This window comes from Lepidochelys kempii, chromosome 1, assembly GCF_965140265.1.
Source record: "Lepidochelys kempii isolate rLepKem1 chromosome 1, rLepKem1.hap2, whole genome shotgun sequence".
Lineage (NCBI taxonomy): Eukaryota > Metazoa > Chordata > Testudines > Cheloniidae > Lepidochelys > Lepidochelys kempii.
Window position 1 is genome coordinate 14,739,817 of NC_133256.1, and position 16,035 is coordinate 14,755,851.

At 51.9% G+C, this 16,035-nt stretch overlaps 1 protein-coding gene and 1 non-coding gene across 8 annotated transcripts in view; both read left to right on the top strand.

The window, feature by feature from the left end:
* CAPN5 (calpain 5) overlaps positions 1-16,035 on the top strand; it is a 148,004-nt gene that overhangs the window by 81,524 nt on the left and 50,445 nt on the right. For all 7 annotated transcript variants that reach the window (XM_073335252.1, XM_073335258.1, XM_073335268.1 and 4 more), the window contains one exon: positions 4,521-4,652. In XM_073335252.1, the coding sequence (XP_073191353.1) occupies positions 4,521-4,652 (132 nt within the window). The remainder of the gene's footprint in view (positions 1-4,520; positions 4,653-16,035) is intronic.
* LOC140905658 (U1 spliceosomal RNA) lies at positions 12,867-13,030 on the top strand. The gene has a single exon (XR_012156903.1). It is a non-coding gene; the product is annotated as a U1 spliceosomal RNA (small nuclear RNA).

The window sequence follows — 16,035 nt, forward strand, 5'->3', positions numbered from 1 at the left end:
TCACACAGCCTGACGGGAGAGAGACTGACTCACTGTTTGCCTTTCAGGTGGGGCTGTGTTAATGTTAGAGTTCACCTGGCTTCCCTCGGTCAGAGCCACGCTGTGTGTGTGTGTGAGATAAACCATCCTTGTGGGGAATGCCTGCTCTGGGCCTTCCAGGGTCAGTGACCATGTTGCTGCTTCCTCCCTTCCCCTTTCCCTCTGAAATTAAAAACATTGCGGTGACATAAACTTCTGCATCTGTAACGTGCCCTCTTCCAGAAATCCATCTACAGAAAAAAAAAAAGGGGGGGGGGAGGGGGGTCCTTGGTGTTTTTCATGGCTTTTCCTAGCCATTTTCCTTCAGCCTTTACATCTCACCCTCCTGCTTCAGCGCTTCGGCTGCCCCTGCTGGTGTCATCTCAAGAGCATGGGGACGGACCTTCATTGGGGTGACTAGGAGGTGAGAGCAGATGATCGCAATCTTCTTGGCTAGCCTAGGAACCTACGACTCTTCCCCCTGAGTACGTGCCAAAGTCTCCCCCGAGGCAAATCAAAACCATGTATTTATTGGTGTGTTGCGGCAGTGCCTAGAAGCGCTAGTTGAGCAGGGACCCCGTTGTGCTGGGTACTGTACAAAGACATAACCCCCCCTCCCCCCCCAGAGAGCTTGGAGTCAAAGGAAAAGGGGCCTTTCCCCACAATCCCTATGTGCCCAGACCTCCCCTGCACTTCAGGCCATAAAAGCTGCTGGGCAGAACCCTCGCTTAAGACTTTCAAAGCAGTCTAGGGGATTTAGGATGTTTCTTCACGGCAGAGTGAACTCAGGTTAGCCTAGCCCGGGCCGGAGCAGTCACACTGCAAAGTCATACACCAGTAACTGTGTCCTCACTGGTGCTGTGCTACCCGGGGGTGACTGGGGCCACATCCCGGGGGTTTTGTGCTGCAGTACTCTGAGCTGCTCCGTGGTTCTTCCCCAGTGAAGTAACTTGGTCCCATGGGGGAATTGTGGGAAGGGATTGGAGGACCATTGGCATTCGAAGGATTTAGCCTGCATCCTCACTGCAAAGTGGGCAGGTTACCAGCCCTAGTGAAAGCATCACCCAGGCTCCAGATCCTCAGTTGGGCCAGCTAACCCAGGTAGAAAGCACCACCAAATGCAGGTCGGGAGGCTTTATTGTGTCCAGAGGGGGTTGGGACAACCCCTGCATAAGAGCCTGAGTTAACTCTGCAGTGAAGACAGCCCTTAGACACACGTGTTCCTTGAGTTTGGATAGAAGATATGACTCAATCCCCTGGGCTGCCTTGCAGGTCTCACTCCTGGAAAGGCAACACTGTTCTCTCAGGGAGATCCAGGCCCCGATCTCCTACAGGCCTGTGTTCTCTGTTGCCTCCTCCCCTGTTATATGCAATGGTCTGGTGCGGGGGGGGGGGGGCGGGGGGACTCAGTTTGAGGGAGATGCCAGCTGGCTCCAGCTCAGGTCTCCTGCCCTCTCATCCCCACCTCCACCAGATCTGTGGCTTCATACCATCCACTTCCCTGTGCTAGCCTGTCACAGAGTGGGATTCCCTCTCCCTGGATTCTTGCTGCCAGCAGTCCTCTGGCACACCAGTACCCAGCGCTTTTTGTGCAACGTGCTTTAGAAACGTTTGTTCCCCTTAGCATAAGGCTTTTCCCCAAGCCTTTACCTATTACCGGGGGAGGGGGATCTCACTTCTCTGGCCTCCCCCTCCCTCTTCCTGCCTCTCCTTTAAGTGTTTCCAGCTAATGAGCTGAATCACCCCACTAATAAGTTAATCCCTTAGTACTTAAACTATTACCCCCTCAAAGTGGGGATGCTTTCTAAGTCCACACTCAGCCCTTGGCTGCTCACCCTCTGTCCTGTTGCCCCATAAGAAAAGAGCTGGTGGGAACGTGCTTTTCGTGTGTTTCATGCCTATTTTCTGTTTATCACGCCACAAGCTCCATTGTTTATGAAATCCACAACAGCCATGGAAATTAAATAGAGGTTTATTGACTGCTCTAACTGAGAGTTAAACAAATGGCTTGATTTCTGATGGTAGAAGACTCTTTAATCTAGCAGGAGAGAGAGCCAGCCATTGGAAACTGAAGCTAGACAAATTCAGACTAGAAATGAGGCACACTGTTTTGAACCGTAAGGGGATGAACCATAGGAGCAGTTTACCTAGCAACATGGTGGATTCGCCATCAGTTGAACTCCTTAAGTGAAGACTGGAGATCTCTCTGAAAGATGTGCTCTAGCTCAACCACAAGTTATGGGCTTGATGTAGAAATCACTGGGTGAGGTCCCCTGGCTTTTTGTTACGTAGGAGGTCAGACTAGATGGCCTTTAATTCTATAAATCTGGGGCAGGCTGCTCCTGTTGGGCGGTGGCAAGACCATGGCTGGCATATTGCATTACCGGGAAGATGTCAAAAAATAGAAAGATGGGGGGAGTTGTGCCGAAACCAAAGCGGTCCCTGTCCATGACAGGCTCTTGGGTGCCACTGCAATACAAATAATAACCAATAATAATACTAGCCAAAGCCAGGAAGGAGCTGGAGGGGTTGACTAGTTAGGAAAGGCTAAAAGAGGAAAATGTCTGCCACTCGGCTACGTGAAGCCTGAGGTTAGGAGCGGAGGGATACAATCCATTTATCTGAAGAGCGCAAAGAGCAAGGCAGGAGAAAAGGGTGCAGTTAGGATCATAGAATCATAGAATATCAGGGTTGGAAGGGACCCCAGAAGGTCATCTAGTCTAACCCCCTGCTCAAAGCAGGACCAATTCCCAGTTAAATCATCCCAGCCAGGGCTTTGTCAAGCCTGACCTTAAAAACCTCTAAGGAAGGAGATTCTACCACCTCCCTAGGTAACGCATTCCAGTGTTTCACCACCCTCTTAGTGAAAAAGTTTTTCCTAATATCCAATCTAAACCTCCCCCACTGCAACTTGATCAGTGGAATGCATCCGAATAGCAGGGAAAGCCCCTTCCGAGCACTGAAGTCTGTTAGACCTTGTCTGCTCTGTGGCTGTCAAGGTTCCTCCCCCACTCTGAACTCTAGGGTACAGATGTGGGGACCTGCATGAAAAACCTCGTAAGCTTATCTTTACCAGCTTAGGTCAAAACTTCCCCAAGGTACAAAATATTCCACCCGTTGTCCTTGGACTGGTCGCTACCACCACCAAACTAATACTGGTTACTGGGGAAGAGCTGTTTGGACGCGTCCTTCCCCCCAAAATACTTCCCAAAACCTTGCACCCCACTTCCTGGACAAGGTTTGGTAAAAAGCCTCACCAATTTGCCTAGGTGACTACAGACCCAGACCCTTGGATCTTAAGAACAATGAACAATCCTCCCAACACTTGCACCCCCCCTTTCCTGGGAAATGTTGGATAAAAAGCCTCACCAATTTGCATAGGTGACCACAGACCCAAACCCTTGGATCTGAGAACAATGAAAAAGCATTCAGTTTTTTACAAGAAGACTTTTAATAAAAAATAGAAGTAAATAGAAATAAAGAAATCCCCCCTGTAAAATCAGGATGGTAGATATCTTACAGGGTAATTAGATTCAAAAACATAGAGAACCCCTCTAGGCAAAACCTTAAGTTACAAAAAAGATACACAGACAGAAATAGTTATTCTATTCAGCACAATTTTCTCAGCCATTTAAAGAAATCATAATCTAACACATACCTAGCTAGATTACTTACTAAAAGTTCTAAGACTCCATTCCTGGTCTATCCCCGGTAAAGACCAGCATATAGACAGACCCAGACCCTTTGTTTCTCTCCCTCCTCCCAGCTTTTGAAAGTATCTTGTCTCCTCATTGGTCATTTTGGTCAGGTGCCAGCGAGGTTACCTTTAGCTTTTTAACCCTTTACAGGTGAGAGGAGCTTTCCCCTGGCCAGGAGGGATTTCAAAGGGGTTTACCCTTCCCTTTATATTTATGACAGTGGCTTTTTAGCATTTCTCCCATTAATGATCTAGTAGTCCTGGTTCAGCTGCACCCATTACTAAGAGGTACAGAATCATTTCTTTGTATTCTTTGTATCACAGTGGCAGCTAGAGGGCCCAGCTGAGATAAGGGCTCTGCTGTGCCAAGCACAATGCTGTACATGTGTTGTAGACAAGAGACTAGAGTCTGCCTTGTTTCGCTGCAGATCTAACACGCTTTCTGCAAAAGGTGTGTTGTAAATGGTTTGACCCTTTCAGCTCGAGCAGCCCCCAGGCGGTGGTGCTTGGCACCAAGGAGCAGTTTCTGCTCTCAGTTGCACCTGGGGATGGCCCTGATCCCGCGTGGTCCTCAAGCGCATGAGTTGTCTTGTAAAAGTATTGGGGCTGCTCATGAGCAAGTCACACGTGGGCTCGGATACCTTGCTAAATTAGGGAGGGAGGGAGGGAGGGAGTGTGTGCATGCATGCACGCTGTGGGAGGGGTACGCCATGCCATTAGTGAAGACAAGGGTAATCCCAATTCTCAAGCCTAACCCTGCTTCCCATTCACCTTTTGTGGGGTTTTTTTTTCTCTCTTCCTCTAGGAGATCTGTGACGACCCCTATCTCTTTGTGGATGGAATCAGTTCCCATGACTTGCACCAAGGCCATGTTGGGAACTGCTGGTTCGTAGCAGCCTGCTCCTCTCTGGCTTCCCGGGAATCTCTGTGGCAGAAGGTAGGGAAGTCCTTGCGCTTGGTGAAGGCACCTTTGCAAAGCTTTGGTGTCACCGTGTTCAGGAAGTTAACAGGTCGTCTCCTGAATAATGTCTCCTGTTAGAAAACGGTTTACAATTATACAGGCCTGATTCTCCTCACACTTAAATTGGTGTAAATCAGAAGTGACTCCACTGATCTCTGTGTCACCACACCAGATCTGATTCTTTGGGTCAGATGCTTAACTAGTGTAAATCGGTGTTTACATCACCTGAGGATTTTGGCCCTTTCTTTGTTTTAATGAATTAACACCAGAACAAGCTCAGGTTGTACATTTAGGATCCAGATTTTACGCACACCAAATTTCAGGATGTTTGGATCCAGAGGTTTGATTTGGCCCCATCTTTGTTTATATCTAATCTCTCTCTTGTTATTTAAATTGCACCCATCTCTGTAATATCTGAATTAACGCAGCTCAGACCCTGTGGCCCTGGGCAGAATGCAGAGGTTCTCATGACCGTTTTAATTACATATGGGGATTCTGTCCCCTGAGTTGTTGTCAGGCACCCCATGGCCTGGAGCTGGGTTGGAGAAGATGGGAATCTAACCCACAGTATGGTTAATGTTACACAATCGCCTGTTGCTATATTTGAGCATCTACAAAGGATATGTGAGAGGAAGGTAAATCAGGGCTGAAGCTTGACTTAGGCTTTGTCTACACTAGCACTTTTGTTGGTAAAACTTCTGGTGGTCGGGGAGTGGAACCCCCCCCCAACTGACACAAGTTTCACCGACAAAAGTGCGGTGTAAATGCAGCTTACAGAAGGCTTTCCCAGATGCCAGCGGCAGTAGGCAGCCAGTGGTGCCCTCTAGAGGTGTCAGACAGTAATGCCTGCCTTCCCCTTGTCTCCGTGTGCTGTAATGCAATGCAACGCATTCCTGCCGCTCCTGTAGAATATTCCCACCTTGCAGCACTGTTTGCGAAAGCAGCCCCTGCTCTGTGGGCAGGATGGGTTGCTGCTGCTGGGTGGCAGAGGGACCGCGGTGGCAAGCACAAGAATTTCGTGAGAGGCAGTTACATTAATATGAGAAAAATGGTATAACAGGAATGCTATGATGGAGGGAGTGAGGCATCTAATGGCTTTTAAAAACTACAAAACTTATAGAAAATAATGAGTCCCCTCTGTCCACAGTTCTGCAGCCTCTGCCATCTCCAAAACACATGCTCACATCATCTCTGGGCACGTTCCTCTCTCTGCATCTCCTGTCCTGTAAAGTTGCCTGGAAGAGAAACTTGGGGCAGGCTATACACTGAGGGCCAGATTGTTAATCGATGCCAACAGAGTGATGCTGATATACATCAGTTGAGGATCTGGTCTCAAATCTTGAGCTTCAATCAAGAAGCTAACTGAGGGCCCCAGACTGACTCTAGGCTGGTTGGTTCAAGGAATGCAAGCAGCTACGTAGCATGGGCCCTTTGTGGTTGTGTGTGATTTACACCCTGGATTCTTATCTTAGCTAGTTCCTGTATTACAGGCAGAGACGGATTAAGGTCTCCTGGGGCCCTGGGCCGGAGCAAGTGGGGCGGCCCCAGCACCAGAACCATGGTCCTGCCCCACCCCTTCAGCCTGAGGTCCCACTCCTGTTCTCCCCATTCCGCCCCTTCCCCTGTGGCCCCGCCCACGGCCCCACCCTGTTGTGCCCACGGCCCACCCCATTCCGCCCCTTCCCCTGAGGCCCTACCCATGGCCCCACCCATTCCACCCCTTACCCGTGGCCCCACACCCCCGTTCGCTCTTTTCCAGACCCTGCCTCCCCACTGTGGCCCTGAGACTGGAGAAGCTCTGTGCCCTCAATGTGGTCCCAGGGCCCTGGCAGGAAGCGAGAGCTCCTCTAGCCCTGGGGCCGTGGAGGGGGAGGATTTTTCTGGGGGCCCTAAATTGGTTAGGGCCCCTGGGCACCAGCCCCGTTGGCCCGTGCAGTAGTCTGCCACTGATTACAGGAGGGCTGGTTGTGCTAAGAAGCTCATTAGCTGTGTTGCCTTCAGGAAGCCCTATGCTGCTGCACTCTGCATTGCTGTGCTGTCTAAGGGCCTCATCCAGTGCCCATTGAAGTCAAATATTCCCATCAGCTTCTTCGGGATCTTTGGATCAGGCCCCATGTTGCAGGTGAATAAGCTGCAATGTTCCTGTCTTCCCTTTTGTGCAGCTAGTAACCAAGAAGCTGTACGACTCTGATATTTAGCTTTTAAAGCCTGGTTAGCCTAATCAAACCTCCCTATGCCTGTGGGCTGTGACCCTAACCATCCAGTGGATTAAAGCTCCATATTGGGGATGTTTATTTCTTAAAGCATCCCTGCTTCCCCTCAGTGGGAGCTCTGGCTCTCTAACAGACCCAGTCACTCTCTGGGTAATCAATGAGGCTTTTCTACGCTTTCCCCCTCATTGCAGTGACAGTTCACTGCCTCTCAGGGATTCTGTCTGTGTGATGTAAGATGAGACTTTTTTTAAACTTTGAGGCTATTAAATGCAATATACAAATTGTGTTCGCCACTCACCATTCGCTTCCGGCCCTGCCCTAAGAGCCTCCAATCTAGCAGAAGTGGTGACCATTAGAGAGCTAATTATTTCTGCTTGCCTCTCTCATGGCTGTTTCTCCCCTGGCAGTTCTGTTCTGTTTGTTCATGATTTTCCAAGCCGTAATTCTCAGGGGCTCCTTCCTGCCTGCCTGTTGTATCCTTTTTTTTTTCCCCCTTCCTTTCTTTTTTTGTTTTTTTAAGAGGAGTTGTGTTCAGATCTGGGGCAAAGGCTAGAATCTTCTCCCACCACTCCTCTTTCTAGTAATCTGGAAAATGCAGCAGCATTGTACAGCACCGGCCAAGAGCACACTGCAGCATTGCTACTGATTCATAGATTTTTAAGGCCAGAAGGGAGCATTAGATTAGGCTGACCTGTATAGCACAGGGCAAAGCCTTTCATCCAGCCAGTCACGTATGGAGCCCAGTAACTTGCGTCTGAATAAGCAGATCTTCCAGAAAGACATCTAGTCTTGATCTGAAGACATCAAGAGATGGGGAATCCACCCCTTCCCTTGGTAGTTTGCTCCAATGGTTAATCACCCCCACTGTTAAAAATGTGTGCCTTGTTTACTACTGTCAATTGAAGCTGTATTGTTTAGACCCGTACTGTAGTGCAGGGGTGGCCAACCTGAGCAGGAGCCAGAATTTACCAATGTACCAAAGAGCCCCAGTAATATGTCAGCAGCCCCCCATCAGCTCCCCGTCCTACTCCCAGCGCTTCCCCCCCACCGGCAGCCCCACCCATCAGTGACTCCCCCCACTCCCCTCACCTCCTGATCAGCTGTTTTGTGGGGTGCAGAAGGCTCTGGGTGGAGGGAGGAAGCAAGGGCACTGCAGGCTCAGGGGAGGGGGCGGGAAGGGGTGGAGTGGGGGCAGGGCCTGTGGCAGAGCCAGGGGTTGAGCCGTGAGCCCCCCCCGGCACGTTAGAACGTTGACGCCTGTAGCTCCAGCCCCAGAGTCGGTGCCTAGACAAGGAGCCGCGTATTAACTTCTGAAGAGCCGCAGGGGGCTCCGGAGCCCCAGGTCGGCCACTCCTAGTGTAGAGTATTAGAATAGAAAAGGGAACAGATCAAACATTTGCTGAGGGCTCAGTGGGACACTCCATAAATAGAGATGCTAACCCAAGCCATGAGTTGTTATATGAGGGGTCCTTGCCAAAATAATTTTCATGAGAGCTCTAAAGTCCTTTGGTCCTTCGAGTCAAGGGGCCAGCTTGCCTTGGCGTCGGTCCCAGTATTGGGAGAGAGGTTCTGGAGACCCATGGTGCTTTTCCTTCTCTGCCCCCTGGCAGCGTCTTTTTACAGTTGGGCCTGCTGCGCGGAGCTGTCAGCACCCTCTGTCTCCAAACCGCGGCAAGAGGCACATCCCAGGCTTGCAGCTCAAACAGCCCTGGCCAGAGGAACTGGCTGTGAAGGTGAGGGGAGGGAGGAAGGTGCTGCAGCTTGATAGAGGAGTAGAAGAGCTGCGTTTTAAAACTAGCTCTGCCTGGCCAGGGCCGGCTCCAGTGTTTTTGCCACCCCAAGCAGCAAATCAAAAAAGAAGCAGGGCCCGCCGCCGAATTGCCGCTGAAGAGGGAGAGATGGATCCGCTGCCAAATTGCCGCCGAAGATGCGGACGTGCCGCCCCAATCACGGACAGAGTGCCGGCCCTCTCTATTGGCCGCCCCAGGCACCTGCTTCCTTCGCTGGTGCCTGGAGCTGGCCCTGTGCCTGGCCTGCTGTGTGACTTCAGACAAATCAATTCACTTTTCTGTGCCTTAGTTTCCCCATCTGTAAACTGGCTTAGTAATTTGGGTCTTTCACGGCAGCACAGAGCACTAACTACAGAGGTACCAGGCCAGGTAGCATGTGACTTTTAAATGAGAAATTCAGATGGGTCCAAACTGAAACACTGGATCTAATCCCTGCCCCCCAAACCTTGGGGCAGTTTCCTGTCCACACCCAGGTCTGACCACCATAACTCTATCTGCCTCCTGAATGGCCTGACCCAAACCCTGAATCGTAACACCACCCAAACTTTGAGACAGGTCAGATCAGACTCCAAACTGGGATCCAACTATTGCAATTTGTTCCTTCTCTACTAGTAAAGATCATTCTCGTTTAGTACTTCCAAAGGGATCAAGATCTTCATCGCAATGCACACATGTGAAAGGCTGTGATCAGCCCCCCTTACTTATGCTGAAACTCCAGGCTTCTATTGAAATCAGTGCGGCTACAAGGTGCTGTTCAGCATGGATAAAGGGAATGGTTGTGTCTTCAGCTCTTTACACAGCGATAACAATGTGAACAAACCACACAAGTTCAGTTGGATACCCAGTAATAGTGTTTGTTTAATATACACAACCATGCCAGGCCTAGCTACATACATTCAGATTGGCTTCTAACTGCTTCTAAAATATAAAACGCAGTGAGCGCCACTAGAGGGTTCACAGGCCATTTAAAGGGATACTGTTCCTGTATACTTCAGTAGCAGAATCTGTTTCTAACTGATTAATAAATACATGAGTGCAAATATCAGAAAGGAAAGCATAGCCCAGGCTTCTTCAGGCTCTTCCCTTCTTTGGTTTAGAAAGAGACCAGCCTCTGATTCAGACTCTCGGATAAGAGGATAAAGCCGATAAAGCTCACTGAAAGAATGGGGAAGGGATCTTGGGCCAGGTTCTGCATTTACAGTGATGTGACTCCATTGACTAACACCAGAGTGAGATCAGAACTGGGCCCAGCAGTAGTGTAGTTGAGGGTAAACCCACTTCTCATTTGAGGATTATGGAGTTTAGGTTAGGTTAGTTCATCCACTTTTTTTTTTTTAACCTCTACACCACTGTGGTCCAGGGTGTCCAGGGCTATATTTGAGATAGGACCAAATGCTTCTATATTTTACCTGGCTTTGACAAGAGCATTAGCTGGTGTTTTTCCACCAGGGCAAAGCTGGGGACAAATTCCTCGAAATTCCTCTGAGTGACACTGTACATGTCCCAGGAGACTGGCTTTTCATGTTTTCCCCTTCCTCGCAGCCCTTATCCCAGCCACCTGAGAGGCCTGTTATGGATGTAATTGGGAAGCAGCTTCCGACTCATGCTGATCTGCCTTGGGGGTTCACGTGCGTCATGGGCAAAGTGCCAGAAATCCCCCTGGGTTTCCTCCTAGCAGCGGATATGGCACTGCAGTGGCTAGGGCAGGCAGCAGCCTTTGGTCTTCCCTGGGCTGTGTACTGGGCACATCGCCTGCTGCCTCAACTCGTCGGAAGGCTGCCATGATGAGCATTCAGTACCTCAGTGACCTCCCACAGCACCTGTGGTAGTGGGTGAGATGACAATGGGGCAGTTTGCTCAGACCAGGACTTTAGATCATACAGTTTGGAGGTCCTGTCTGTAACTCTCCCAGTGTCTTTCTGTCTAGAGCAAGGAATGCTGCATTTCTCTCCATCACAATGACTTCTACCCTACAGCTCATACGCAGGCAAAACTCACGCTAAAGCCCGTGGGGCCAGATCACTAGTAGGGGCACCTAGGGGGCCTGTCCCACTCTCCTTAGACCTCAGAGAGCCCCCTCCTTGGGGTCAGGAATCTGCAGCTGGCCTGGGGCAGGCTGCCGGCATCATGAGGAGAATCAGTGCGGGCTGGAGATGTAGGATGCACATCTTCTCCGGAAGCCCTGCCATGTTGCCTGACCCATGGGTTGGGTGTTATTTAGCATTTCCAGTTTAACCTGATGGGGGTTGCCTCCAGATTGGCCACAGCCTGGCAGTTTGTTTGAGAGCGAGGCTCTCTGCGCATGCGGGAGTGACATTTGCTTTTTGGGAAGGCCACCTGAATTTGTCAGGGTTGTATTAGCACAATTAGCTGATCACAAACACTGTCACCTAGGAGAGCAGCCCGAGGTAATCCAGCGCTCAGAAACTCACATCAGCCTTAGCGGGGAGCCCTGCAGTAAGTGAATAACCCACAAGTGGTCCTTGGCCCGGTGGGTTCCCAGAAATCTCCCTGGGGTTCATTGGCCAAGTACCCTGTAGCGATGTGACGACTCACCGGTGCGGCGCCTCCTGCTGGTCGTCTTGGGAATTAGCTCTTCACCAGCTCCGGAGCGCCCTCTGCAGGCTGGTGGCTCACCTGCTGCTGGCCCCATATCCCTCCGGGACCCTGGTGCCCCAGCAGTACCCCCCTTACTCTGGGTTTCCCCTCCCAGGGGAACCCCCAACCCTCTATCCCCACCTTGTCTCAGTGGCTACTGCCAGTCCTCATCTAGCCCCTGCCACTGTTCCCTCTAAGCTGTGTGCATGTACACACAGATCCTAAACCCCACACACACAGTGAAACACTGCGTGCACAAAAATTTGCACAGAAGAAATTTTTTGCGCACACGGCCTGTCAAAAATTAGAGGGAACGTTGGCCCCCGCTCACTGGGGCTGACTGCAGTCTGTTATGGCCAGTCATCATTGTCAAGGGGTTAGGACCTGCTGCCTTTGCCTATCCTTTGGCTGCCCCAGTACCTTTGGTAGACCTTCAACAAGGCCTGCAGTCTGGGGATTTACCAGGCTCGAGCTCCCCAGCTCCCTTTGCCCTTCCCCAGCACTGCTCTGGTTCAGGTACCTTGCTCCCAGGCAGCTAGCCCTTTCCACTCCAGGGCTAGTGTGAGACTCCCTCAACTCCTGGCCCCCAGCCCTCTTATATGGGCCAGCTGGGCCCGGATTGAGCTGGCCACAGCTGTGGCTGCTTCCCCCAATCAGCCTAGCTTTTCCTAGCTGCAGCCCTCTCCAGGGCTGCTTTTAGCCCCTTCAGGGCCTGAGTGGAGTGACCACCCCACTACATACCCACTTTTATAATGGGTTACGCTAACGCCCCCTATACCTCATGCATATGCAATAGAGATTTCAGCCTCTTTTCCTTATCTACTGTGACAAAGTTCCTCTTCTGCCCTGGTGGGTCCTGTGCTTATTGGCAGATTTGCTTACCTCAGAGGTTCACGGCAGCTTTGAGTTTGGCTGCTTCTGCTAGTGGCTCAAACCTGCCGTTCACTCAGCTAACCTCATCACTGGCCAACATGGGAAAAAGGAAGAAGAACAATCCCCGCAGTCTCTGCTAATCCATCATGTGTGTTGGGGATCAGCCCAGAGACCTTCCCCTTTGGTGGAACCCACAGTCCAGGTTGACTCCTCCTGTGTCTGATCAGGAGGTTTGGGGGGAATCCGGGCCCGCCCTCTACTCCGGGTTCCAGCCCAGGGCCCTGTGGACTGCGCTGTCTAGAGTGCCTCCTGGAACAGCTCCATGACAGCTACAACTCCCTGGGCTACTTCCCCATGGCCTCCTGCCAACACCTTCTGTACCTCATCATAGGACCATCCTCCTGGTGTCTGATAATGCTTGTACTCCTCAGTCCTCCAGCAGTACACCTTCTCACTCTCAGCTCCTAGTGCCTCTTGCTCCCAGCTCCTCACACGCACACCACAAACTGAAGTGAGGTCCTTTTTAAACTCAGGTGCCCTGATTAGCCAGCCTGCCCTAATTGATTCTAGCAGCTTCTTAATTGGCTCCAGGTGTCCCAATTAGCCTGCCTGCCTGCATTTGTTCCAGCAAGTTCCTTCTTGTTCTGGAACTGCCCCGTTACCTTACCCTGGGAAAATGGACCTGCTTAATCTGGGGCTAATATATCTGCCTTCTAATACTTACCTGGCAGGGGAGATACCAGGATCACAAAGGCGGTTTTCCCAGGGTGAGGCTCATCCATTGCACTGCAGGTGTGCTGACCCCTGCAATTTCCCCAACTGCGGGAAACTCGACTGCATAATTTGTGGTAGTGGGGGACTGCATTCGTGCTGTCCCCTGGGAAACAAAACAAAACAAAACAAAACACTCTCCTGTAGCTATTTGTCCTGACCCTGTCACACCACCCTGCCTCACCCTACTAATATTGGGGGGCTCTTCTCCCATAGGTTACTAGGCCATTAACTTCAAGCTTAGTAGCATGTGCGTTAGTTAGTTACTGTGGCATTATTTTGTGGCTGAACGTCTGCTGATGCTCCTACCATAAAATATCCAAAGCTGGTACAAACTGTTGTCTTGTGATTACCTGTCAGCAGTTCAGCAGCACTGAATGGAGCATTCTGACTGGTGACATCTGTGATACAGGATCACTGCTGTCTTGTGGCACCTTATGATAGACGGTCACTTCCTGGTTAGTTGCTTATGTTAAGTCTTTAGGCCTTAGGGCTCAGTTAGCTTAGTTAAGCTATTGTCCGACAGACTTAAGGCCTGCTAGAAAAACTCCACGGCCCACCTGTGCCACAATAACTGGTTTTCTGCATATAAAAGCCAGGGACGGCATTAGGGGGTAGCGAGCAGGACAATTGTCTGGGGCCCCATGCCACAGGGGCCCCCGCGAAGCTACATTGCTCCCACCAAATTTTCCCCTTGGGTGCTCCAGCCCCGGAGCACCCAAGGAGTCGGCGCCTAAGGCGCCACTTTTGGCCAGTTAAATTTAGAAGGCCCTCGTGGAACAACCGGTTCTAAAAGGGCTTCTAAATTTCACAACTGGTTCTAGCGAACTGGTGTGAACCAGCTCCAGCTCACCATTGCCTCTTCCCCCAATATAACGCGGTCCTCGGGAGACAAAAAATCTCACCGCGTTATAGGTTATATCAAACTTGCGTTGGCCCCCCCATTCCTTGTTCCCTGACCGCCCCCTCCAGAGACCCTTGTCCCTAATCACCCCCAGGATCCGACCCCTATCAGCACCCCCCGCCCCCTGACAGGCACTCGCTGGCAGCAGCGGGAGGTGGAGCAAGGCGGCCCCAGCCCGCTCCACTCTGCCACCTCCCAGCCGCGGCGCTCCGCTTCCACCGCCGGTGACTGCAGGGAGGTTGGGGAAAGGACACACTCCGCACTCACCGGCAGCGGGAAGCAGAGCGACGCGGCCCCAGCCCGCTCCGCTTTCCTTGCCCGGGCCCCAGCCGTGTCGCTGGGGTGGGGGGGTTGGGGAAAGATCCCGCACTCGCCTGCGGCGGGAAGCGGAACGCCGCGGCTGGGAGCTGGCGGAGCGGAGCAGGCCGGGGCCAGGCTGCTCCGCTTCCACCGCTGCCGGTGAGTGCGGGGGGGATCCCTTCCCCCAAGCCCCCTCCCCTGAGCGACAGGGCTGGGGACGGGGTGAGGGAAGCGGAGCGGGTTGCTCCTGGTCTCCCGCTAATCCCCCGGGCCACTCTGGGACTGCAGGTCCCCCAAAAGTGCCTCCCCACCACTCCTGCCTCCCAGAGCCTGGGGAGGGGGGGGGGCGGCTACATCGGAAACATCAGCCTGTGGCTACATTCACTCTTCTGTTGATTCTGTCTGTGCCTTCCAAGGGAGTGTGTTCAGGGGCAGATGCCGCTGGGGAAAACCTTGGTAGAGTGGCTCCAATGAAGCTGTGCTGAGGAGCCAGGGATCCCAGAGCTGGTACTGGGCTCCCCGGCGTCTGGGCTAAGAACCACTGTCCGTGCCATGAGGAGGAATTGGGGGCAAATCCGGCGCCCCAGTGGAATAATCCAAGTTAAAACTCCACGAGGGGATGCTGTGGAATCTCTGCCCTCCGAATCCTCTCCCCAGCTGCCATATCCCCAGGAGTGGTAATCCAGACTCATGAAGGTTGCATCCACATAGGTAGCTGAGAGCAGAACTTGACTTCATGGAAGTTCTGACTGTGTAATGACCACAGGATTCGGCCCCACCTCACTTCCCGAGCTAGAGGCAAGTGATGCAAACCACTCTCTCGTGGGCAGGGGCCTGTGGGCAAAGAGCCGGGGGTTCAGGCCACGTGGCTGCAGAAATGGGCTGCACTCTCCCTCTGCCTCTGCTGCGTAGTTTAAACGTTGCTTGGATTTTTAAGCTTTGCCAACATTTCAAAGTCCTGCAGGGGAACCCCTCCTCCACCCTGTGTACTAGCGTGGCTGCTCCGGTCCTCCTGGCCTTGCCACGCGTGTTGGACTGACGGGTTAGTAGGTAAAAGATCCATTGCCATTCAGAACATGCCCCGCTAGGTCCCTGTGACTAGCACCGGGAGCTCAGCTACTGAACGGTCACTGAATATGTTTAACTTTAAAGCCCCTGGGCAGGATGGAAAGTTGTTCCTAAAGGTGCTTGTGAGCCAGTAAACAAGCCTAGGACAGCGGGAAGGCGTGGGGCTATTATTAGACCTCACTTGTTCCCTGCTGTGGTGCTATCACCCTGTCCCTCTGTGCAGCCATTAGCAACCTCGGTGCTGATCTCCCCAAGCTTGAGAAATAGGGGCAGGCAGGTCAATCCCCGGCATTCACAGTAAAATGACTCTGATGGAGTTCCTGGCCCCTGTCGCTTTTTGCACTGAGCTGAGCTCTCGATACTTTTTCAGGAGCCCGTTGCTTCAGGACATGACCTGAGCACATGTGTGTCCTGTAGGGCGACACACTGGTTACCCCGTGAAATCATGCCCTCGAGGGATGACGTTGCGTGGCTGTGTGTCCCTGCTGGGCTGTTGCGAGTTGATGCAACAGTGCAGCCTGGTGCTGTGTTTTCCAAGGATAATAACTATACCTCATGTTTATACAGCACCTTTTATTTCATGCTCCCAAAGTAATTTCCAAACGTTAAGTCCCACAACACCCCTATAAGCAGAGGCCACAGTGAGTCAGCGGCAGAGCTGGGAATAGAAGAACCCAGGAGTCCTGACCCCCAGTCCAGTGCTGCAACCATTACACACACACGCTCGGATCATCTAAACGCAGGACCCCATGATTGTCCTCCAAGGTGGCAGGACAGACCCATGGAAATCAGGCCTATCCCATGCTACTTCTAGAGCTGTGGATGTAAATACTTCCAGCCCA